Below are 24,331 nucleotides of genomic sequence, written 5' to 3' on the forward strand. Positions count from 1 at the left end.
TTGTCATTTACCTACAGTTGTTTTTTGTATCCTTATGACATCAGATGTTGACAGCCCTGTGTGTGTGTGTGTGTGTGTAGGAGTTCAACAGGGCGGCCAGACTGGACATGCATTGTTGTGGGTTTCTCTTCTGGCTATGTGCGCTTCTATACAGAGGTCAGTGTACAGTACAATCAAATGTTTCCCTCTGTTCTGTATATATTTAATAGTATATATATATATATTTATATAGTTAAATATGAGCATGTAATGCATCTGACCTCATTCAGTGCCACATGATGCCTATGGACGCCTATCCCGTGACGCCCTCGTTGCCATGGGCGCCTTTGAACGCCTTTTTTCAACAACAAAAACATTGTTTTCTTTTTGTTTTTTTACTTTATCCAGATTTAGAAAATTCCTCTAATCTGGTGTTCAGGTGATGATATTCACATTACATGCACAATTTTATTACAAATTCTTTCTTTTATTTATAATGGACTTCGGTGGCAACGAGGGCCAAAACTGGTATCCACCTGTGGCACTGGATGAGTTTCCATCAAAATGATTACCAAATTTCAGTAAAATATATTTAAAATGGTCTGAATTGTGAGTGCATAATATCCATGGCATTTTAAACAGGCACATGAAACATGATGCTAAAAACGTGTATACATGTCTTCTCTAATCAAACCGGGGGTATACGTACATGTCTTTAGGTCCTTTTTAATGATATGAAATGGGATCGCTGTAATAAATTTTTTGACAGCTCCCTTTTGCTGGGCAACACCTTGTTCAGAGCTCCAGGACATGTTTTGTGCATGCGCGCAGCCGTTCACTTCCTTGTTTACGATGAGATCTCACGGACTCTTTTTTGCATATATTATCTGCTGTCGGGCTGAAACAGTTTCTGCCGGACAGCGACGATGCAATACATTTTGATTGATTTGGTTGACTGAAACATAAGGTTTGTTGCATCTCGTCAGAACGGGGTTCTACTATTGGCCCAGCTGTTGAATGAAGACCCTGTGTTGCGGCTCAAGTGTCGCACGTACGAAATCCCCCGGCATCCTGGAGTCACTGAGCAGGTAAAACGTACAGACGTGGGGACAGACAGACAGACAGACAGACACATATGTACACACAGAAATTCATTAACCCGTTAAAACCGGGAAATCGCCATTTTAGATTTTAGCTGTATTTTAACCACTTTAACCATTATACTTGGGGCTATTCAAAAATAGCAGAACTACAAACTCATAGCACGTCACTTTGAATATGTATATTTCTTACATTTTTTATTAAATAATTTGCTTCTGTGGGTCCCTGGAACAAAATATTTTGAGATGGGGTCGACGGCCAAATGCATAATTTTGGGTGTCCTTGACATGAAAAAGTTTGAGCACCACTGATATAGAAACATACGTTTTTCTGAAAACTGTTGGGGTTTTGAAGACTATTTGTAGAACCGGCTTCGTCAGGTCTTGATGGGTGAAGAGGTGCACTACATGCGCTGGTTTCATTATTAGTGTGTTCATTTGGTTCTCTTTCAGCATGAGGAGCTGAGTATCCTCTACCCTGCTGCTCTGGTCACCATCGATGGCTTTAGCCTCTTCCAGTCGCTACGGGCCTGCAGGAACCAGGTGGCCAGAGGTACGACTAGGCCTGTCACCATTTTGTCATTTTACTTGACGATGAATTGTCGCTCAAATAATGGAGATTAATTGTTTCTTTCGTTGACCATTGGAACATTGTGAATACAATGTACCGTACCATTGACTACCGTTGCACAGGGCAGACATATATGACAAACTAGACAAAGTGCCAATCGGCACAGGTCTCCACCAGGGCAGGTCAGGTTGTGGCCTCATGGTGGCGCTATAACAGGCTGTTGAGGAAGATTTGGGCCGGAGGTTCGTGTTGGAGGGATGCAGGTACAATGTTTTTCCATGTGTGCATACATAAGTTGTATACAGATCGATGCAGTTATAGCTAAAAACAGGAATTGGCCTGTTATAGCGCCACCGTGAGGCTGATTTTGAGGAAAAAATTGTGGCATGTCGTCCTCGGCCTAGTGAAAATGTGCGTGTATAATTTAACGGAAATTGCACACTGTGTTTGTGATTTGTGGCCTTTTTTCGAAATGGACGAATCGTGTGAGCTTTGGAAGCCAATCTTAGCCAATCAGGATGGAAGATGGGAAATGGTGCCGCTCCGTGTTGATCACATGACTATGGAGATAGTGTATACCGATTTGCGTGAAATTTGGATAAAATCTGAAGGAGTAATAATAGAAAATGTGTTTTACATATGTCGGCCTCCTGGTGGCGCTATAAAGAGCAGATGTGAGAAATTCCAGGCAAAGGTTTTTCCTCTAGGGAGTTGGCATACAAAGTTATCCACAGATCCGTGCAGTTAGAGGTAAAAGCACTTTTCGGCCAGTTATAGCGCCACCTTGAGTCTGTTTTGAGATTGTTCATGTGGCATTTTGTCCTCGGCCTAGTGGGAATGTGGGTGCACAATTTCACGGAAATCACGCAATGTGTTCATGATTTGCAGCATTTTGTTTGAAACTGAGCACTCCTGTGAACTTTGGAAGCCAATCTTAACCAATCAGGATGGAGTCTGAGAAATGTGAAAGAGCGGTTTCGTTGAATGGCTCTAGAGAGACTGTGTACCAATTTGCGTGATGTTTGGACAAAATCTGTAGGTGTACTGTGCAAAAACTTTTTTTGCACAGTACACAGTAAACTTTCTTTGCACAAAGCGGCCTCCTGGTGGCGCTATAACAGGCCGTTCTGGAAAGTTTGGGGCAGAGGTTCATCGTTGGCATCCAGGGAGTGTGTGTGCAAAATTTGGCATCGACCGGGTTAACGGTGGCCGAGATTAGCTGCTCACGGACACACGGACGGACGGACGGACACACGGACGGACACACGGACGGACGGAGTGCAAAACATACTCTCCCCACATGCCTTCGGCCTGGTGGAGACAATAACTTGCATATGTTTAATAACGTTATACTTAAAAAATATTAATAGTGGAAATGGCTGATTTCTCTCCTCATTCAGTATTGTGTGTTCATACTGTATATGTGGACGAACACGGCGCATGCTGTTACAAGTCAGTCAAGGCAGTTAATTGATCGTGCCGCTGCTTGCACACATGACTTCATGTCATTCATGGCTGTTGGCTAACAATTATTCCTTGGTGCGATATCATTTATTTATGACCTACATGTGAAAACGGATAAATATTGTCTCTCTGACTTTGTATTCCGGAAGTCGTATTTGCGTAGTCTGGAAGCCAGTGACGCGAAATGTTGTTCTCTTATGCATTTTATGTATCTGTTGAATGACAATAAAGATATCTATCCATCTGTATTGATCAACACTATCATTTCCACCTCCATCCTTCCCTCTCTTCCACCTCTCCCATCTCCACCTCATCCACCTGCCGTTCTCTCTTCTCCACCCAGCGGCCGCGGCGGGCAGCGATGTGATCCAACCCCCTCCCCTGGCCTATAAGAAGTGGGGTCTGCAAGAAATGGACACCATTGTAGACCACAGCAGCGTGGGTGAGAGGGACACTGGACTTTTCATTTGACTTCAAACCAAATTAACCCTAGCGTCCCTGTTTTGGGCATGTCATTATGTGCAACATTTCTTCAAAAATGTTCAGGATTTTTCAATTATCTTCCGTTATAGGTACGCTAGCTCACAACCTGTTGCATTGCATTTCGGGACACGATGTGAGCTTCGTAGAGCAGCTATTTTCCAATATCCAGACTAGAGTATAAACTAGAAAAAGTGCCCTTCCGGGCACAGGTCTCCACCAGGTTATCCACAGATCCGTGCAGTTAGAGGTAAAAACACTTTTCGGCCAGTTATAGCGCCACCTTGAGGCTGAGTTGAAATTGTTCATGTGGCATTTGGTCCTCGGCCTAGTGGGAATGTGGGTGCACAATTTCACGGAAATCACGCGATGTGTTCATGATTTGCAGCATTTTGTTTGAAACTGAGCACTCCTGTGAACTTTGGAAGCCAATCTTAACCAATCAGGATGGAGTGTGATAAATCTGAAAGACCCGTTTCGTTGAATGGCTCTAGAGAGACTGTGTACCAATTTGCGTGATGTTTGGACAAAATCTGTAGGTGTACTGTGCAAAAACTTGTTTTGCACAAAGCGGCCTCTTGGTGGCGCTATAACAGGCCGTTCTGGAAAGTTTGGGGCAGAGGTTCATCGTTGGCATCCAGGGAGTGTGTGTGCAAAATTTGGCATCGACCGGGTTAACGGTGAAGTTTTTGCACAAAGCGGCCTCTTGGTGGCGCTATAACAGGCCGTTCTGGAAAGTTTGGGGCAGAGGTTCATCGTTGGCATCCAGGGAGTGTGTGTGCAAAATTTGGCATCGACCGGGTTAACGGTGGCCGAGATTAGCCTGTCACGGACACACGGACGGACGGACGGACGGACGGACGGACGGACGGACACACAAACGGACGGACGGAGTGCAAAACATACTCTCCCCACATGCCTTCGGCCTGGTGGAGACAATGAGGGCTTACTGTACTGTATGTGGTTAAACTATAGCGGGAGAGATTGATAGATCAAATGTATTATAAGGAAGCTGGCATGTTGACGAACAGAAGACAAAATAATGGGTGGATGTGGTAGATATTGAGCAGTGGTCAGAACAAATCAACTAGGCGTCACTCACATGTCTAACTTGTGGTTTCTCCCTTGCCTCCCTGTAAACCTTCCCTCTATTTCTCTACCTTAATTTACATCAACTCTGTCTCCCTCTTTTTGTCTCATTCCTCCTTCACTCTTTCCTTCTTCTCATTTCTCCACCAACCTGCCCCCCCCCCCCCCCCCCTCTCTCTACTAGGCATCATGACACTGTGTGTATTTGACCAGATGAAGAATGCCTCGATCCTGGGGGGGTTCCACGCCTCGGTCAAGGGCAGCCCCCCGGCCATGAGTCAGTACATCACTGTGGGAGGAGGACCATACACAGGCTTTTATTACGCCATTGAGGTAGCCACTGTGTGGGTGTGTGTGTGGATGGGGCATTGTTTCCCCGGTGTTCATTATGTTATCTTGCATGGTACATGGGTCACAGTGTGCCAGAGAAGGGATAGGCTAAGATAATGTAAAAGTGTTGATCTCTTTATGTGCTAGTTGTACATGCTTGTATGTTAATTAGGTATGATACTATGGCCACAGAGAATACTCCATATTTCTTCGCTGGAGGGTGTGCATTATTTTCAGATAACCAACCCTCCACTTTGATGTCACAGTCTCGTCACCGTTGCGAATACATAATATGTATTAAGAACATTCATATTACGCATATTATGTGTAATATGAATGTTCTTAATTGTTGAGGGGAGCTGGCCCCTCCAATGCATGTCTATGGGATTATTTCTTGTCTGTTTAGAGCATTTATGACGTAAATCATTTGCCAGCCAAGTATGGACTTTAATGTTTGTTTGGGGCACTAAATTATGACGTAAGACGTCATATGGCCGATATAAATACAGTGGGTGCCCCTCACTGCACACAAGTGTTTCTATTTAGTAATTAAATATATAGGGTTCAGGTGGTTGAGCTGACAGGCATAGGTGCATCAAAAAACAGCTAGCAAAGCAGTTGTGTTGTGGATAATTTGTGGCTATAGTCCGCTGACTGGCTCAGCTGGTGCTGGTTTCTAGGTCATTGCTATGGCTTTTCCCCCTTTACTGGAATAATAAAGTAACATTTATTCCGAAGTTGATGAAGGTAATGCCAAAATGTTTTATCTAAAAGGCACATGTTTTATTTAAAAGGCATCATGCACTCTTTACCTGGGGGTTTGTACTTAATATAATATTAGTATTACAGTATATTAGTATATTAACCAGTGTAGCGGTTAGGGCATACGCCTTTAATGCGAAAAGGTGTGGGTTCGAACCCTGTCGGGGATGACAAGGGCATGCGGTCGCAGCAGGTTCCAAAATCTAAATCAAAATGTGTTTAGATCTGAGCCAACTTCAGCCAAGTCTCCTGCAGGAGGAGTGTCTGAAGCCTCCAGATGATGATGATGATGATACATCATGATAGATATTATACTAAATCCAGCGTTGTGTGTATTATCTCTTTCTCTCCCCAGGGAAGTTCCCAACCTCTGCTGTCCCATGTTGCCCTTGCTGTGGCCAGCAAACTCACATCAGCCCTGTTTAGTGCTGCCAGGTCTGTATTTTGTGTGTGTGTGTGTGTGCGCGTGTGTGTGTTTGTGTGGCGCACGTGCATGCTCTGTCCTGTGAGTCCACAGCACCTAGTTAGTATATACTGTACTAAAGTAAATACACAAGTATTCATTCAAAATTACGAAATACATTTTCAGCAATCAAAGTAGTTAAGTTTCAGAAATTGATCTACAATCTCACAACGTGTATGCATTGTGAGGCTTTGTGAGCTTGTAGTTTGGCTATTTTCACTATATTTTAAATAGTGGATAATTCATAATATATTTCTTTAAGGCTGGGTCCCAAAAGACTCCTTTCCGAGAAATACAGTGGAGTCAATATTTCTGTTTCAAATGTGGTGGAGTGAAAGTCATCAGCTTACAAAAAAACAAATGTACTGTGCATTAATGCTGCTACTGCACCAGCCAACAAAACGGTTAAATCAATACTGAATTATAGCCTGTTGTCCCCTGGCAGCGTCTCCTCCATCCACACCTCTCTCCACTGTCTCCTTTTATATCTCACTTTTCATTTTATTACCACTCTGCCGTCGTGTATTTTCATTTCTCGGCTTATCTTTTTTTTTATCTTGCTGTCTCACTCGGTTTCCCCCTCCCTCTTCTCTCAGATTATTTAAAGTTAGATTCATTAAAGGCTCGGGTGCATTGCAGCCCAGGCGTTGCAGCCTGACAGCGTGTCGCATGTTCGGATCCCGATCCTACAGTATCAATAAAGGCATAAAAAGCCCCCAAATAAATCTCTCTCTGTCTCTCTCAGTGGGTGGTTAGGTTGGAAGAACAAGAGTGAAGAGGAACCAGCTCAGAAACAGAAGCCCAAAGTGGAAGCGGCTACACCCCTGGGAGTCAGGTAACCAACGACCCTTTCTCTCTTACACGTAAGAACAACATACATTACATGTTGTTCTTCAATGAAGATATGTGATGATCAGGCCAAACAGTCACCTTTTGCAACTAGCGTACAGTAGACCTCCATGTCAAAACCCACTCTGAAAAGCAGGGCGCTCTGCAATCGGGACAATGTTGTAGTTTCTTGGCGACACACAGTCTCCATTTAACGATTCTCTTGGGGCAGGTTTGGTCTCCCGGACTCCCGTCGCCACGGGGAGTCCATCTGTCTGTCCCCCTGCAACACGCTGGCCGGAGTGACGGACGACTTTGGACGAGTCACACTGCTGGACGTGGCCAGAGGCATCGCCATCCGCATGTGGAAGGGTGAGGAGAAATAATATCCTATCCAGTAGAGAAACTGTATCAGTCAAAATGCACTACTTACAACTTCACCAAAATGAGAATGCTTTATTGTTCTAGAATTATGATATTAAAAGTTGCAAAAACAACTTTAAACTATAATTTTTCTATTATTTTAATAATTTATTATTATTATTATTTGTATAATTAATTGCAGATTAATTGAGAACATAATCATTTACAGTCATGCACAGTTTAAGCCCTAAATAGTCAGGAAATTACTTCAGTAAACGGGTGGGTCACGTAGGGCATCACAGTACATATCGTAATTGTTACAAGTCATTTGTTACATTTCTTATTATTAACTTTCACAGTGTAACGGGTCTTACAGTTCCTGGAGAGTAAGGGAACCCTCTTTGAGTATTTTCCGAATGTTTCCAGTTATAGGGTTCAAGGAAATTACATTTCTATTAATATATCATCTGTCGGGTGGAAACCTCATGTCCAAAACTATTAATTTTCTAATTCAAAAATTGCAAAAGTAGCAGTGCTACTTCTGATGCTTTTGTGTGACGTTGTAGTATGATGAAGTAGGGCGTTTAGTATAAAAACAAACATACAATTTTGAAACATGGAGATAAAAGGTTTCTGCCCGACAGCAAACAATATTAGAGGCGTGTCCATCGAGGAGGTCTTAAACATAATTTGTCTACCTCTAGGTTACCGCGATGCCCAGCTGGGCTGGGTGCAGGTGTCTGAAAGGCGAGGCGAGCGGGAGTCTTCCCCCTCGACACCCCTCCCCCGACGCCATGCCCAGTTCCTGGTCATCTACGCCCCCCGCAGGGGCATCCTGGAGGTGTGGGGCACGCAGCAGGGTCCCCGCGTGGGCGCCTTCACCGTGGGCAAACACTGCAGGTACTGTATGCACTGGCAATGGTTAACCCATTCTGACCTGAGATCAGATTCTAAAAATGTCTTCTGAATCCTGACAGTTTTCTGAAAAAGTCGTGTTTCTATGTCAGTCGTTCTTCGATTTAAAAAAAAATAGCAGACCTACAAGCTCGTAGCGCGCCACTCGGTGGCGCGCTATGAGCTTGTAGATCTGCTATTTTTCAATAGCTAAAGCATAACGTAATGCTAACACCAAAATGGGTTCCCGCCTAAAATGGGGGGACAGAAAATCTTTAACTTATTATTTATTCTATTTTTCATAGAAAATCATCAACTTCCATCATTACATTACATTTCAGTTTGAGAACCATGCATATTGAGACTTTGGAGGTCGTATCGCCCCTAGGCTCTGGTTCAAACAAAACACAACTTCACGCTTTGAGAATAATGACGCACGCAAAAATTAGCCTTGCATAGCCAGCCTTCATCTGCCTTTGCAATGCATATATTATATTGCCCCAGGCAGATTAAGTCTGGGCCCCTCTCAACTGTGGGAGGACTTCACTAGCCTGGTTAATAAACCAGACCGAATCAGCCGTTGGCAAAAATAAATTGCCTGCCGGCGGATTTCGGTCCTGGAGAGGCTCAATTGTACGCCCATTTCCTACACCAGAGAATGTGGACGGCCAATCGGGACACGGTATGCAATATGGGTGGGCTTTGGTACAGTGACTTTCAATGCTTGAGACCTTTGACTGACAGTAGCTCTGACCAATTGCGTCAAAGAGAAAATGTTTCCCTGGAAATGAAATCCAAGCTGAGCCTCCCCAGACTAATATCCCGCGGTCCGTGCGATATTAGTCTGGTTTATTAACCAGGCTAGGACTTCACGGCCCCGAAGTGGTGACAAGCCAACCAGATTCGTCTGGAACCAGGCAATAACCAACCAGGGCCCAGTATGTAAAATCACAACAGGGTGGGACGGACGTAAACCAATATCCACGCAGTGATATTAGTATCGCTACGCAAGGCTACACAAAAATAGCAACAGCAAAGCATATCTCTAATGTTCTTCCAGACTGCTGTACGCCGGCTACCGTCTGATGGGCGTGAACAGTGTGACCAGTCAGGGCTGGCAGCTCCACACCCAGCAGGTGTGTCTGCTGGACCCCACCACCGGAGGTCTGAGGACCATCACCGTGCCCTTCCACCTGGCCCTCAGGTTGACCCTCCTCCTGCTTGTTTAACCACGTTCTTTGGTAAAGATCTATCCCGTTTATGCACAGAATAGGCAAACCTAATGTTTTTTTTTCTGACCTAGTGACAAGAAGAGTGAGCGAGCCAAAGACATGCACCTGCTGAAGAGACTGGCCACCTTACTGAGGAGCAGAGAGGTGGAGCCTGGTAAGACATGGAGTCAGGGATCAGACTAGATGGAGGTATTGGAAACATGAGCCCATTTCCAATATCCCAAATTTCGGTCACTCACACTCGATCAGTCCAGTGGCGGTGTTGCAGTGAAATTGGTACCCTGCTGAAATGTGTGACAATCGTGTAGACATAACGTCAGTGTCCGAGCGTAAATCATTGCGGTTTCTTTATTAGCAGAGTTCAACCTAGCGGTATTTAGGCCACCATGACCTCCATGTACATTATGTGAACTCCACAAGATGGTCACATATTTCAGCAGGACCAACTGGGATGTTTTTGAACACCAGGACCTGAATGTGTTCACAGACAGTGTTCAGGGCTATATTAAAAATTGCACAGACAATGTCACAGTGGACAAACGCATCCGGGTCTACCCCAACCAGAAGCCCTGGATGACCCGGGAGGTCCAGCGGCTGCTGAAGGAGAGGAACACCGCCTTCAGGTCTGAGGGTAGGGCTAACTACAGCACAGCCCGAACGGACCTGAGGAGAGTCATCAGAGAGGCCAAGGCTGACTACAGGAGGAAGATCGAGGACCATCTGGACAGCAACAACAGCAGGCAGGTGTGGCAGGGAGTCCAGCAGCTTACCAACTACAGGACTACTGTCGGAGCTGTCGAGGGTGACGTCTCGTTGACAGAGGAGCTAAACCCCTTTTTTGCCCGCTTCGAGGCAGAGCCACCGGAGGCAGCAACGTCACACCCCACGGTCCACAGCAGCTTCACCTTCACAGTGGAGGAGCACGAGGTGAGGCGCACGCTGCGGGCCATCAACCCGAGGAAGACTGCGGGTCCTGACGGCGTCACTGGACGCGTACTGAAGGACTGCGCGGTCTTCACCAGGATCTTCAACCAGTCCCTCGCCCAGTCCACTGTCCCACTCTGTCTGAAATCCTCCACCATAGTCCCCCTGCCCAAGAAGCGCAACATCTCCAGTCTAAATGACTACCGACCAGTCGCACTCACACCAGTGGTGATGAAGTGCTTTGAGAAGCTGGTCCGGGGTCACATCACATCACTCCTGCCCCGTGGCTTTGACCCCCACCAGTTCGCTTACAGGGCCAATAGATCCACAGAGGACGCCGTGGCCACAGCCCTCCATGCTGCACTGTCCCACCTGGAGCAGCAGGGGAGCTACGCGCGGATGCTCTTTGTGGACTTTAGCTCTGCTTTTAACACCATCCTCCCCCACAGACTGGTGGATGTACTGGGGGAACTGGGTTTTCCACACAACACCTGCATGTGGATTAAAAGCTTCCTGTCTGGTCGCAGTCAGAGGGTGAGAGTGGGACAGCACATGTCTACGTCCCTCAGTACCGGCTCCCCACAGGGCTGTGTGCTGAGTCCGCTGCTCTACACCCTCTACACACACCAATGCACCCCCGCCCACCGCAGCAACACCATGGTGAAGTTCGCGGATGACACCACAGTAGTAGGGCTCATCTCCAAGGGAGATGAGTCAGCCTACAGGGATGAGGTGGTGCAGCTGATGGACTGGTGCAGACTCAGAACAACCTGCTCTTGAACACATCCAAGACCCAGGAGCTGGTCATAGACTACAGGAGGAAGAAAACAGTAATTCCACCCCTGTTCATTAATGGGGACTGTGTGGAGAGGGTGTCCTCCTGCCACTTTCTGGGAGTCCACATGGAGGAGGGCTTGACCTGGAGCACGAACACCTCTGAGCTGCTGAAGAAGGCCCAGCAGAGACTCTACTTCCTGAGGGTGCTCAGGGGGAACAACATCACACAGAGACTGCTGGTGTCCTTCTATCGGTGCTCCATAGAGAGCATACTAACGTACTGCATATGTGTGTGGTACACCAGCTGTACAGTGGCGCAGAGGAAAAAGCTCCAGGGGGTCATAAATACGGCACAGAAGATCGTTGGCTCTCCCCACACTGGAAGAACTACACAGAGACCGCTGTCATAAAAAAACTCTGAACATTATAAAAGACACTTCCCACCCCGCTCACTCACTGTTTGAACTGTTGCCATCAGGCAGACGGTACAGAGTGATCAAGTCCAAGACCAACAGATTCAGTAACAGCTTCTATCCCACAGCGGTAGTTGCACTCAATGCTGCTAAAAAATGATCTGTTGCTGCAACACTTTTTAGTTTCTCTGCTATCTTAAGTACAATAAGGGTTTGTTGTGCGATAACAGCTGAAATTACATGTTTGTGCATTAGTGCTGCTGGGGTTGTGCAATAACAAGAAGTCATGTGTGTTTTTGTTTTAGCTTGTACAGTATGTTGTTTTGTGATATGATGCACTGATTGGTTGGCACTTTTAATTTCGTTGTACATGTTGCAATGACAAATAAAGATCTATCTATCTATCTATCTATCTGTCACCAATTTCCCCGTAATACTGGCATGCTGGAGTGAGCGAGTGTGAGTGAGCGAGTGAGTGTGTGTGAGTGAGCGAGCGAGTGTGAGTGATCGAGTGTGGCAGAGATTCTGGGTATTGGAATTTGGCTATAGACAAAGAAAGGTAGACGCCTCCTCCGTCTCTAGAGCGTCTGTAAAAAAGGGAAGGCAAGCTTCTGGAATTGTGAAGCACGCTTTCGCGGGACTCCCTCTTTCCCAGAGGCACTCCTCATGCCAATAAAGCTCCTTTTTAATTGAATTTAAGTCCCGGAAAAGACACACTCCGTAATTCCGCCTTGCCTTTGTACAGGTCGCTCCAATGAACTGCAGTGGCGAATGAGGTATCTAGGTTTTTGTATCGATGATTAGAAGTGTCATACTGATCTGACTGTCTTTGCTCTAATTCTCTTCAGACATTTTGGAGAGTGAAGCCAAGAGTGTGCTGCTAGAAATCAAACATCCTGCCATTAAGAAGCAGGTGATGAGACAGACACACACACACACACACACACACACACACACACACACACGATGTGACAATGATATGAACATGCTTTTCAATATGTTTTGTTTAATTTTGTTTATCTTCAGGCATTGGAGTCTCTGCTGTCCAATAAGAATGCTCCCATCTCCTGCCTGACCAATGTCACACGCGCCTTACACAACAGTTTCAAGGAGCGAGGTGAAGTATAAGAGCTCTCCCTACATTCAGATTTTTCAACCAGCTCTGAAATTGGAAGGTCAGCGGTTAAGTCCCCAGTCATATAAAAATAGGTCCCAATGCCTCCCTGCTTTGCACTCAGCATCAAGGGTTGTTTTGGGGGTAAGTTCCTGCTAATGCTAGTGTCATGTCCAGGGGATGTACAGTACTTGTACATCAAGCCACCTACTTTATTTAGATTTTTGCAGTGACAGGTACTGAAAGGTGAGGTGAATCATGGATGTATTTCAATCCATTTTATCAGAGAGGATTTTCTTAGCCTCAAGAAATGTAAAAACAAAATGGTTGCAATACTCTCTGCCTCCCCAAGGCTACGTAGGTGTTAATCAAATCAAATGAAGAGCTCGCAATCATGTTAACGACAGGATATCTGTACATCTCTGGTCTGAATTAGCATATGATTGCTAATGTTTGTCTGTACTGTATGTCCATTGTAGATCCTGAAGCAGTGGATGAAGCGTTGCTTCAACTCTGCTCCTCTCAACTCAAACTGCTTCAGCTTTATTCAGACATCCAACAGCTGCAATCTGCCACAGACACAGAACCATGCCCTGAAGCTGTGAGGACACACACACACACACACACACACACACACACACACACACACACACACACACACACACACACACATCTTGGTGGTGTATCGAATCTTGTGGATTTGTAACACATGGATGGTTAGGTTACATTTCTACACTTTTGCAGTGTACATACATAAACTTTCACATGCTGAACCAGTTGGAAAGTTGCTTCACTGTCTATTTAGATTTGCATTTACTGGTCAACATCGTCATTGTCTTGGTTCCACGCTAGGTGGAGTCCCTGGAGGGCCTGGAGGTGGAGTTGTCTCGCTTGGCTCCCACCCTGGAGCGCTATGCCCAGCTCACCACACGGCCCAGTGTCTCCTTCGCCCAGGACTCCCCTGACATTCTGCTGCCCGCCCGCACCTTCCTCTCTCAGCTGGAGTGCGCCGAGACTGGGGAGGTGAACGTGGTCCGCGGCTCTGACACAGACTGGAACCAGCTAGGTAAACGAACGCACGCAAACACACACACACACACACACACACACACACAGGCACGCACACAGTAAACTAATAATATTAGCACTTTCAGCTAATTTATCAATATCTTGCATATGTACATTGTACAACCTCCATGATGTTTTTTTTTTCATACACAAAACCAACTAATTCGAGAAAATGTAAACATTTTTATGGCTCTTGTGACTTTACAAGAGCCACCGAACAACGCCTTTCATCCTCCGTGTCACACCCATACTGTCGAGCGTATACTGTAGGCGGCTGAGAATGTGTACTTGTGTGTGTCCTGTCTGTGCAGGGAGCTTCCTTTTATGGGGATGTCTGTGTGGAGAGAGCCCAATCCACAGCGTGTGTGACACACTACAGCAGGCAGGGGTCAGTCCACAGCAGCTGCTGGTAAGACAAAAGGGAGATTGGTTAATCTCCAACTTGTTAATTTCATGCACCTGGTACCATGACCTTGTACCACCCAAGTTTAGAACATGACAACGTTCTTATTCTACTGCTCTGCCACCTGAATGTGGAATGCCCTGCGAGGAGAGCGGGCACGGCTTTCCGCATGGCTCTCAAACGCGATGTGCCTAGATTATTCTCGTGAGTTGTGGACTCGTGTAGGCATATTGATTTTGAGATGTTTCCTCAATGTGGAAGTGGTGCAACTGGTACAAGTTGGTACAACAACTTTTGCAGGGAACTATAGCATCGCATTTATTGCACTTTGCGTGCTCAGCCTCAGAGTCATTTCCCTCTCTGTTAACCACACTTTGGAGATCTCTTCGACATACTGTCCCACTCGCTCCGTGGCGGTGACCGCTCGCTGAATGCACAGAACGGTGGGCGTATCCTCCCGACCCCACTCACTCATGTAGGTGGGGTGACGTCACCCCAGGCTCTGCTTGCCTTACATGCACAGACACAGCGGAGCTAAATGACGACTGATGAGAACCGTTTGGGGAACCGTTAATAAAAAAACGATGGAACCGGCTCCGGATCCGCAATGTCGGAACCGGGTCTGAAATGGACCCGGTTCCGAAATCCCGACGACGCCATCCATTAAATTGGCCTGAAAAAACATATGTACTGTAGGTCATTTTCCCATTTATTTTGTACATATATTATTGTCTCCACCAGGCCGAAGGCATGTGGGGAGAGTATGTTTTGCACTCCGTCCGTCCGTTTGTGTGTCCGTCCGTCCGTCCGTCCGTCCGTCCGTCCGTCCGTGTGTCCGTGACCAGCTAATCTCGGCCACCGTTAACCCGGTCGATGCCAAATTTTGCACACACACTCCCTGGATGCCAACCATGAACCTCTGCCCCAAACTTTCCAGAACGGCCTGTTATAGCGCCACCAGGAGGCCGCTTTGTGCAAAACGAGTTTTTGCACAGTACACCTACAGATTTTGTCCAAACATCACGCAAATTGGTACACAGTCTCTCTAGAGCCATTCAACGAAACGGGTCTTTCAGATTTATCAGACTCCATCCTGATTGGTTAAGATTGGCTTCCAAAGTTCACAGGAGTGCTCAGTTTCAAACAAAATGCTGCAAATCATGAACACATCGCGTGATTTCCGTCAAATTGTGCACCCACATTCCCACTAGGCCGAGGACGAAATGCCACATGAACAATTTCAACTCAGCCTCAAGGTGGTGCTATAACTGGCCGAAAAGTGTTTTTACCTCTAACTGCACGGATCTGTGGATAACCTGGTGGAGACCTGTGCCCGGAAGGGCACTTTTTCTAGTTTGTATTTGTTGATGACATGTAATATTGTGTTAATTTTTGTATGCTATGTTGATGAATTGAATGCATCGGACCACAATGGAAACAAGTCTCTTTTTTGTGTTATCCTTTTAGCTTTTATGTCTTACTATATGTGCTATTTACATTTCAGACTAATAATTGTCTTGATTAGTCAAATACAAAAAACATGTTTAGTATGCATTTGGCGATGGATGGACCCCAATAACGTTTGAGAGTGCACAATTGGAATTATAGAACCATAATAATAAGGGTCCATTTGGATCACTAAATGTACTGGGGGACCCCCTGGAACCACCGCACAGACCCCTAGATGCATGAATGGACGGAGGAGAGAAGTGATGAGTTGAGAGGAGTGACCGTGTTAATGTGTCTAGTAGGGAGATTGAAGAATATACAGTATTGATATTTTATGCAGACAGTGGCCTTGTGTTTAGAGTGTCTGCCCTGAGACTGGGAGGTCGGGGGTTCGATCCCCGGCCGGGTCATACCAAAGACTGTAAAAATGGGACCCAATGCCTCCCTCTAAGCATCAATGGGTTGGATTGGGGGGTCAAATCTACTAATCAAATGATTCCAGAGCGCGGAATGGCTGCAGCTCACCGCTCCTTGACCTTGGCTGCGGCTCACCGCTCCAAGAGATGGGTCAAATGCGGAGAACAAAGGTTCACTGCGGTAACGTGTGTGACAAATCGTACGACTTTGACTTGACTTTGATTCAATTCTTATTTTAAATTTGGAACAAGGAACATCTCTACTGCAGTATAGTGACTGGTCATTCTTTTTATGGTATTTTCCTTATGTTTAGCCCGGAGAGAACCCGCTGGTTGGTCGGCCGGGGACCAATCGGAAAGGGGTGACAAAATGGGTGAATGAATGAATGGGTTGTTCAGTCCAGGACAATAAGAGGCCTCCTCCTTGTCTGTTGTCTCCTCTCCTTGTGTGAAGTCTCTGTTGCTGAGCGTGTGGCTGCACAGGGAGAAAGATGTTCTGAAGAAGCCAGAGATGACCGCTCGGAACCTGCACGCTCTGCTCACTGCCCTCAGCAACATGAAAGGTGAGTACGGTGGAGATGTCTTGCCATACTTATTATTTCTGTCTCCCCTCATTGATCCAGCCGAGTGTCGCTTTCTTGGGTATTCCTGCTTCTTACAATCACAGGTGATAACTGTTGGAGCAAATGTGTTTTGGATTAATATGGGTTATCTACTCGGGCTTTTGTGAACACCCCGGACAGTTTTTAAGTTGCTTGATTCAGTATTTAGATATTTGATATTCATGTTAGCTGCCCCGCCCCCTTCCCATACAAACCCAATGTAACTTCAACCTCCATTTTAACCATCATAGATACACTGTATGTTTATTCATTCATCTTAGTAGCTGGAGCACCAATATGTTTGTATATATATATATATATATATATATACAATAAATCACACCCGTGTGAAGTGAGGGGCGCTCTTATCATCATACGTCATCATCTCATTCTGGCCAATCACAATTTGCGTCCTCACTTTTGTCATCAAGGTTTGTGTTTACACAATGTTGTGTTGCCCAAACCTTCAAAACTAGGCATAGGACACAGTAGCAAAACAATGTTTGTGTTTACACAAACTCTCAAAGCTGGACATGGGGACTAGTGCCCCTCAATAAAATAATGGTGCTGGCGTTTTTCACTGTGTATTTCATATATATATTTCTGAAGTGGCTAGTTGTCGGAGGACAAAAATACAACAAGAAAACAAAGTCATTACGTTTGAGACTGTGCTGAATCTAAAGCTGCCTCTTCCTGCCATTCTTCTGCTGTCCACACAGGTGCGGTAGAGGCTTCATGGGACCCCCAGTCTCTCTCCCCCTGGTGGCAGCAGGTGCGCGGTGCCTGTGTTCAATCCCACAGCCCGGCCGCCGCCTTGCTAGCTGCACTGGTGGCTCACCGCGCTGCTAAAACTAACATCACCAGCCTGGGAGACAGCAAGGTAGGGACACATACACACACACACAGTAAATAATTACCTTTTGTTAAATGTGTCCGTTAGTAACTCAGAGAACATACAAACCAATGAACATTTTTTTACACTATTTTATTGTACACACACACACACAGACTGGCTTGTTGTGTTCTGTGTCATCGTGTGTGTGTGTGTGGGTGCACATGTTCATGTGCTATAACTTTTTACTATACCTTTTGAGGGCCAAATGGTCACGGTTAGCTGGGGTTTGGAAAAGAATAACGCACCTGGGATTGATATAAACTGACTAAAGTGTAGTAGATTATAGTCTCATATCGGAAACCCTCATTTTAGAATGGTTGATTGTTTTGTGGTTAAAAACAAATGAGGAAAAGATTGGGGTTGGGGCTATCACGTGTCACAGCGTGGCACGTTGTGAGTTTATCTCAATAATTATGGTAATACGTACGTGTGTGTGTGTGTGCGTGTGCGTGTGCGTGCGTGCGTACGTGCAGCTGCAGGCAGAGTGGGAAGCTGTGTCTCTGGAACTGGAACAGTGGGCTGTGTGTGTCCGCCAGCTGGAGGACATGCTGGCTCTGCAGACCCTCCTGTGGGTGCCTCCTCCTCCACACGGGGCAGCATCGGGCAGTGCCCAGCCTCAGTACTCTGTGAAAACCCTGCTGGAAGGAGGACGGGGTAACACACCACTTTGTACTGCTGTCCATGCATTGTTTTGTGAGCTTGGAAAGGCACGTTTGACTGTCAAGGTTTCAGCCTCCAGGAAGAAACCCTAAATACAAAGAGAAGACATCATTGCACATCACAACCACACCAAGTGGTCTAATGATGTAGTCACCTCATAAACACATGAAAAACTGGAAAAAAATACAAAAATCACGGCACTCCATCTTTAAGTTCACACCAGCAAGGTTTACAAAGGCTGCCGAGTGTCACACCATTGTGGGAACTAAGGAAGGAATATAGGAATAAGCCAGAATAAATAAGCCCATTGTTTGACCTGCTAACTCCTGTCATGTAGGTGTTAAGCGACGTGTGCTTGACGTCATTATTAACATAGCGTCCCCCCCCAAAGATGTTATCACCAATGCAACACTGTCCGTGTGTGTCCGTGTCTGTGTGTGTGGTGCAGGCGGCATAGCGGACAGCGTGTCAAAGTGGGTGTTCAGGCAGGACTTGGCCCCGGCGCGGCTGGCGGGCATCCTCCAGAGGAGAGCAGAGAAGCAGGCGGACCACAGCTCAGGAGGAGAGGAGGCCAAAGAAGACCACACTCAGCCTGACGCCGAGTTAGACAGGACAGCAGGTCTGTGCTTTCAGTGATTATCATCATCACTGACATTAGATCAATCATCCACATACTGTACATACAGAACATCACACATGCTGTTGTGTTTTTAATCACTTAAACCAGTGGTTTTCAGCCCTTTTCATATCAAGGCCCATTTTTTTATTTGGCATTTGAGCCACGGACCACCATTTGATGAGATTTAGCCTCTCAGACTAAATGGCTTCTCATTACTTTTATATGAAATGAAATGACACCACAATTACAGGGTTCACAGTGGCGGTATATGCCGCTTCTAACTACAGTACTCTATACACCAGATTTAAATGCCACTCTAGTTTGGAATCGAGTCAAAGTCAATTCACACCGTCCGCGGTTCTCTTCCAGAGTTGCTGGTGACCGTGTGCCAACGATTCCCAGACTCCCTCTCTGCTGACCTCCTGTACGCCCACTGCTGCTGGGAATACGTGGTTCAGTGGAACAAAGACCCCGAGGTACACAGAGAGACGCACATAAAGACAAATGTTACCCAGACAGAGCACATGGGTTTTAATCAAAATTTAGAGTAGCCAATTCTTTTTTTTACCCCCTTTTTCTCCCCAATGTAGTCGTTATTCCAATGAATTCCTCCCACACACATTTCTGTGTCGTCACTACTGACTCACCTGCTAGTGAGGAGCCTTCCTACTCCTCCAGTCCAACGCTCCCTGCTGACAAGGTGCCGCCCCCAGCCCGTAGGAGTACATGCAATGACCATCATCCTCCCCGCCCGGCTTCCCTCCCCCAAACACAAGCCAGCTGTGTTCTCATAGACTGCACCACAGCGGTTCTGAACCCACAACCTCCGTGGTGCTGGGCAGGGACTTCACCACTGCGCCGCCCGAGCGCTAACGGCGCACACCGTTTTATACATGCACACATTATGACCTTATGACGGGGACAAGGACTCTGGTACACATACTGTAGGAGTTATCCGTCTTGATTAACCTATTAAAACCGGGGAATCTATTGTTTTAGATTTTAGCTATAGTATATATAGTGACATATGTTTTTTCAGAAAAGTCTTCTCAAAAATAAGATACGCAAATCTTCACAAGACGTTTTGAGAACCACTGATTTCGCAGGCATTTATCAAATCGGTGCCTGACGACAGATTTAACTCTTGTGGTGATCAAACCATCGCTCTCGGTTGTTAATTTGTTCCTAATTTCTCTCTCTCTTACTTTCTCTTCCCAGGAGGGTCGATATCTGTGTTGGGCTGTCGACCACCTGAAGCTGGTCTCAAGTCCACACATCCAACTAGGTGAGTAAGTTGTTAGCTACGTGTTCAGATACCATTATGAGTGCTGCAACTATTCTGTTACTGGATGTGACCATCTATTCAGAGCACCCATTTAGGCCTGACATCGAAATAAATAAAAAGTCTTCTGAAAGAATATTATATTCAAAGATTAGCGCGCCACCGAGTGGTGCGCTATGAGCTTGTAGATCTGCTATTTTTCAATAGCTAAAATATAACATAATGCTTAGTTAAAACACCAAAAGGGGTTCCCATACAGAATGGGTTAATATGATTCATTGCAATGCAGTGGACTGCAATATTTGATTGAATCTGAGTGGTGAATCTGAGAGTCTTGTTTTTACAAATATACTGTAATCAGCTAATTGTTTGTGACCAGCGAAACGATTGACGGCTTCAGTTTGTGCCTATAAAGTATAATTAATCCCATATGGAAGTGACGGAATATTTGTCTACAATGTGATACTCAGGTATATCTTCAATGATGTGGAGCACCTTCATTGTCAAACGATTCTCAGCGGCAGCCTTCCTCATGGAAAAGGTAAAGAGTAAAGACCCATCAATGCATATTCTCATACATATACTCCTGTACTGTACGTGCATGGGGGACTAGAATCTCTTGTCCTCATCTGAAATATTTCTTTTTTTAGGTGGGGAAGGCGCCCAAAGATCGTTTATGTCGAAGGGTAAGGGTTGTTTTTGTCATTTTTCAGAACAAAATAATTGTGCTCTTGTATACCCGTATACAAGATGTAACGAAGACATATTCAACCTTGTTCATTGACATTCTGCATACCACCTTGATCAGATGACTTCACTAGATGTTAAGTCATCTACAAGGTGTCGATGTAGATCGGCTTGTTGAACAATTCTTAAATGTTTTTCAAAATAGTAAAAAATGGGGATAAGGGGTCAGGGGTGGTGCAATATAGGGCCCCATGTCTCCACTATTTTGGTGTTGGTGCTACCTGTTCTGATAAAATGTGCCACAAGGCATGGTCATTTTCCAGTCCATGCGTTCCTGTGTTATTGTCTGTTGAAAATGGAATGGTGGTCGCCGCAGAAGTGGAACAGTACAGGAAGGGAGATTGAGGCGTTCTATGAAAACAGTTTAAGTGCCAGAGACGTTAAGACGAGTTGAATCCAATTATTTACTGATTGCCATGGACGATAAGACAAGTTTTTTGGGAAAAGAATATATCCCGGTAAATCCATATTTTGAAAGTTCCTCTAATCTGGTGTACAGGTGATGACATGCACATTACATGCATAATAGAATTACACTTTCTTTCTTTTTTTATAATGGGCTAATTGGCAACGAAAGCCAAAACTGGTGACCACCAGGTGGCGCTGAAAGAGTCCTAACGAGGGACTGGACGGGAGCTGTATTTTTGCAACCGCATGTGATTTCCTGGTTTCTGGTTTCAACGAGACTCGAACAGTGGATCATAGGTTGTAGAGAAGAATAAGATGGCCATCTAGTGTAAAAACTGAAAACACACAACTTACCTAAGGATGAACATACGTAGAAGTCATGAGGTTTTGAGTGCCTTGCTGTTCCATCTGTGTGCAGGACGTGGGAATGGGAGACAAAGCCTTGACGTCCTTCCTGGGTTCCTGTGCCCAGCTGCTGCAGATCCTCATGGAGGTGACTGGAGTATTGGTTTACAATCACTGCCCTTTGTCTTTTATAAATCACTATGTAAGTAAACATACAACGGAGGGAAGCATGGCGAATGAGCAGCCAACAACAGCACCAGTAAATAGACCACAGCATGAGCCCTGAATGAACCCTGTTGGCTCCAGCACTAGCCACGCTGAACATGCAGCAGTTATTTTTATTCTGAATAAGCCTAACAATCAAAAGCTACAGCTGATGGGTTTGACTCCCAAATGATTAAATCGTTGCTGTCGGGCAGAAACCTCGTATCTCCATATTTTACGTACTTACTAGCCCTGGGTTTGGAATTGAAGAGAAGAACTTCAACTAGCAGCGACCTGCTGCCACAACAAACAGCTCTTTTGGCTTCTGAGAGCTATTCAGATATTGCATGTGCTTCTTTTCTTTTTGCTGTCGGTCGTTCCGAGTGCTGAATGCCATTCCAGATCCTTACCTTCATGTTACATCTTAGCTTCATGTTAGCTACTCCAAACCCATCAAACCTAGCCTTATAACCACGACTAAACGCAACCATTTTATCCATAACCATAATAATCCATAATGTGTGTACCGTATTTAAAAATAAATGACCGCCTCTATCATATCCAGGGTCTCTCTAAACCAAAGACGTATCATTTGACCAGTCTTTAACCAAATTTAAAAATGTTTTACCTTTTGGCGGTCTAGACCAGAGCACCCGGCCTACGATTGGTTCGTCATGCTTTTGTTGACCAACCAGAGCACCCAATTGGCTGAAAAGCATTTCCTGTACCTAATGTAATACCACCCTACAGCTGAATACCCACTTCCTTAAATTTCAAATACCTGAATTAGATATTGACAACTTTCCTGCATTTCTTAACCACTTGAACCCCAGCGTAACTATTCTGGGCATGTCATACTATTTTTGAAAAATCTTGAAAATGTGTGCAAATCACAGCAAACGTTTTTAACTCAAATCTTTGCTTCTGGGGGGACTCTGGAACAACATATTTTCAGATAGGGGTCGGCGGCCAATTACATAACAATGTGGGGGCTCCTTCACTTGAAATAGTTTGAGCACCACTGTTACAGAAACGACCACCAATGATACAGGGTTTAAGTGGTTAAACTCACATGCCTTCGCTCTCTCAATCCCAACCACTCCTTCCCGTCGTTTTCCTGGTTTTGTTTTCCCAGGCGGACTCTGCGGTGGAGGAGGTGGCCCTTCCGGAGCTGTGCGTGGAGGAGGTGTGGGGTGGGGCCGAGGGCCCGGCGTCCCTCGCCGAGCTGGCCCTGGAGCAGAAGGGGGTCCACTACCCGCTGGTCCAGCACCACTGTCTGCTGGCCTCGCTGCTGCACGCCACCATGACCTTCAGTCTGAGGCTCAAACCGCTCAGCCTGTTTGACAGCAAAGTGAGGACCGTGGGGGGTTTTGGGAGGGACGGTAGTACTCTAGTCTAGTGGTTCCCAAGCTTTTTAGAGAAATGTGATGCATCCACAGGACCGAAACTAGTGAAAATAACAGATCTACAAGCGTGTAGATCCAGCTATTTTCACTACTACTACTACTTAAATATTTGTTTTCTAATTTATGGAATTTATTTTATTTATACTGACGAAAATCATTGAATGTTTTTTGAAAATGTTTTGAAATAATAATAATTAAAAACTAAATGTAGGAAACAAAAAAGAAAGGGACCCAGAAAAATGTGTCTGCGACCCACAAATGGTTCCCGACCCACTGTTTGGGAAACAATGCCCTAGTCCTGTGGGGTCCAGGTTGACGTGGTTTCTAAGGGGTCCCCAGCTAAATGATTGATGTTTGTAAACCAAATGGACCCTTATCTGTTTGTAACTCTGAGAGTGCACACATTTGTGTGCTCTTGAGTCATTCTTTTCCACATGCGGAATTTGAGTACATTACAAAGAATCTCGGGGAGACCATATGCACCGTGTGTCAGGATTAACAGCAGAAGACGCTATTTCGTTCAATTCAGTTGCTGGCATGTTAATAAATCATTTCATTTATATTGTCAGGTTACTTAAATACATATATAAAAGTATATATTTTGATGCATGTGTAAAATAAATGAAATTCATAATCTCCTTGCATTGAACACTAGAGGGAATATTGTGCTTATTAAACAATTACGGACGTCATACAAAACTGGAAACGAGGTGTAAAACAAGCATTGTTATAGCTGTCCCTGAGATCCAGAATTCAGAGCTGCTGATGCATAAACGGACATACAAATAGTACATACAAATAGTCTGAAAACTGTTGGCTCACACTCTGACTAGCGCTCTATAACATCCTAGGGTAAGAATGCTTTCTTCAGAGACCTGACCTCCATCCAGCTGATGCCCAGTGGTGACATGGACCCTAGCCTGATCTCACTACGACAGGAGGTGAGCAGACAGACCGATCGGATCACTTACAGGGTGAACAAAGTGAAAAGGAGACACATTTCATGTGACATTGTTAAACTACTATTGTAAATGTTTGCCTGTA

General features: G+C 45.4%; 1 protein-coding gene across 3 annotated transcripts in view; it reads left to right on the plus strand.

The window, feature by feature from the left end:
* rab3gap2 (RAB3 GTPase activating protein subunit 2 (non-catalytic)) overlaps positions 1 to 24,331 on the plus strand; it is a 33,037-nt gene that overhangs the window by 5,829 nt on the left and 2,877 nt on the right. Inside the window, exons 6-32 of one of the 3 annotated variants that reach the window (XM_083791838.1) lie at positions 81 to 156; positions 966 to 1,067; positions 1,533 to 1,632; positions 3,458 to 3,556; positions 4,868 to 5,016; positions 6,131 to 6,210; positions 6,984 to 7,073; positions 7,299 to 7,438; positions 8,134 to 8,329; positions 9,384 to 9,527; positions 9,627 to 9,709; positions 12,518 to 12,582; positions 12,696 to 12,786; positions 13,263 to 13,384; positions 13,636 to 13,849; positions 14,163 to 14,260; positions 16,574 to 16,682; positions 17,441 to 17,601; positions 18,090 to 18,270; positions 18,725 to 18,895; positions 19,265 to 19,371; positions 20,114 to 20,180; positions 20,648 to 20,718; positions 20,828 to 20,863; positions 21,751 to 21,879; positions 23,017 to 23,232; positions 24,139 to 24,228. In XM_083791838.1, the coding sequence (XP_083647964.1) occupies positions 81 to 156; positions 966 to 1,067; positions 1,533 to 1,632; positions 3,458 to 3,556; positions 4,868 to 5,016; positions 6,131 to 6,210; positions 6,984 to 7,073; positions 7,299 to 7,438; positions 8,134 to 8,329; positions 9,384 to 9,527; positions 9,627 to 9,709; positions 12,518 to 12,582; positions 12,696 to 12,786; positions 13,263 to 13,384; positions 13,636 to 13,849; positions 14,163 to 14,260; positions 16,574 to 16,682; positions 17,441 to 17,601; positions 18,090 to 18,270; positions 18,725 to 18,895; positions 19,265 to 19,371; positions 20,114 to 20,180; positions 20,648 to 20,718; positions 20,828 to 20,863; positions 21,751 to 21,879; positions 23,017 to 23,232; positions 24,139 to 24,228 (3,187 nt within the window). The remainder of the gene's footprint in view (positions 1 to 80; positions 157 to 965; positions 1,068 to 1,532; positions 1,633 to 3,457; positions 3,557 to 4,867; positions 5,017 to 6,130; positions 6,211 to 6,983; positions 7,074 to 7,298; positions 7,439 to 8,133; positions 8,330 to 9,383; positions 9,528 to 9,626; positions 9,710 to 12,517; positions 12,583 to 12,695; positions 12,787 to 13,262; positions 13,385 to 13,635; positions 13,850 to 14,162; positions 14,261 to 16,573; positions 16,683 to 17,440; positions 17,602 to 18,089; positions 18,271 to 18,724; positions 18,896 to 19,264; positions 19,372 to 20,113; positions 20,181 to 20,647; positions 20,719 to 20,827; positions 20,864 to 21,750; positions 21,880 to 23,016; positions 23,233 to 24,138; positions 24,229 to 24,331) is intronic. The other 2 variants (XM_083791840.1, XM_083791839.1) reach the window with 2 other exon arrangements.

The sequence above is a fragment of the Protomyctophum parallelum genome (assembly GCF_964188405.1).
Source record: "Protomyctophum parallelum genome assembly, chromosome: 20".
NCBI classification, from domain to species: Eukaryota; Metazoa; Chordata; class Actinopteri; order Myctophiformes; family Myctophidae; genus Protomyctophum; species Protomyctophum parallelum.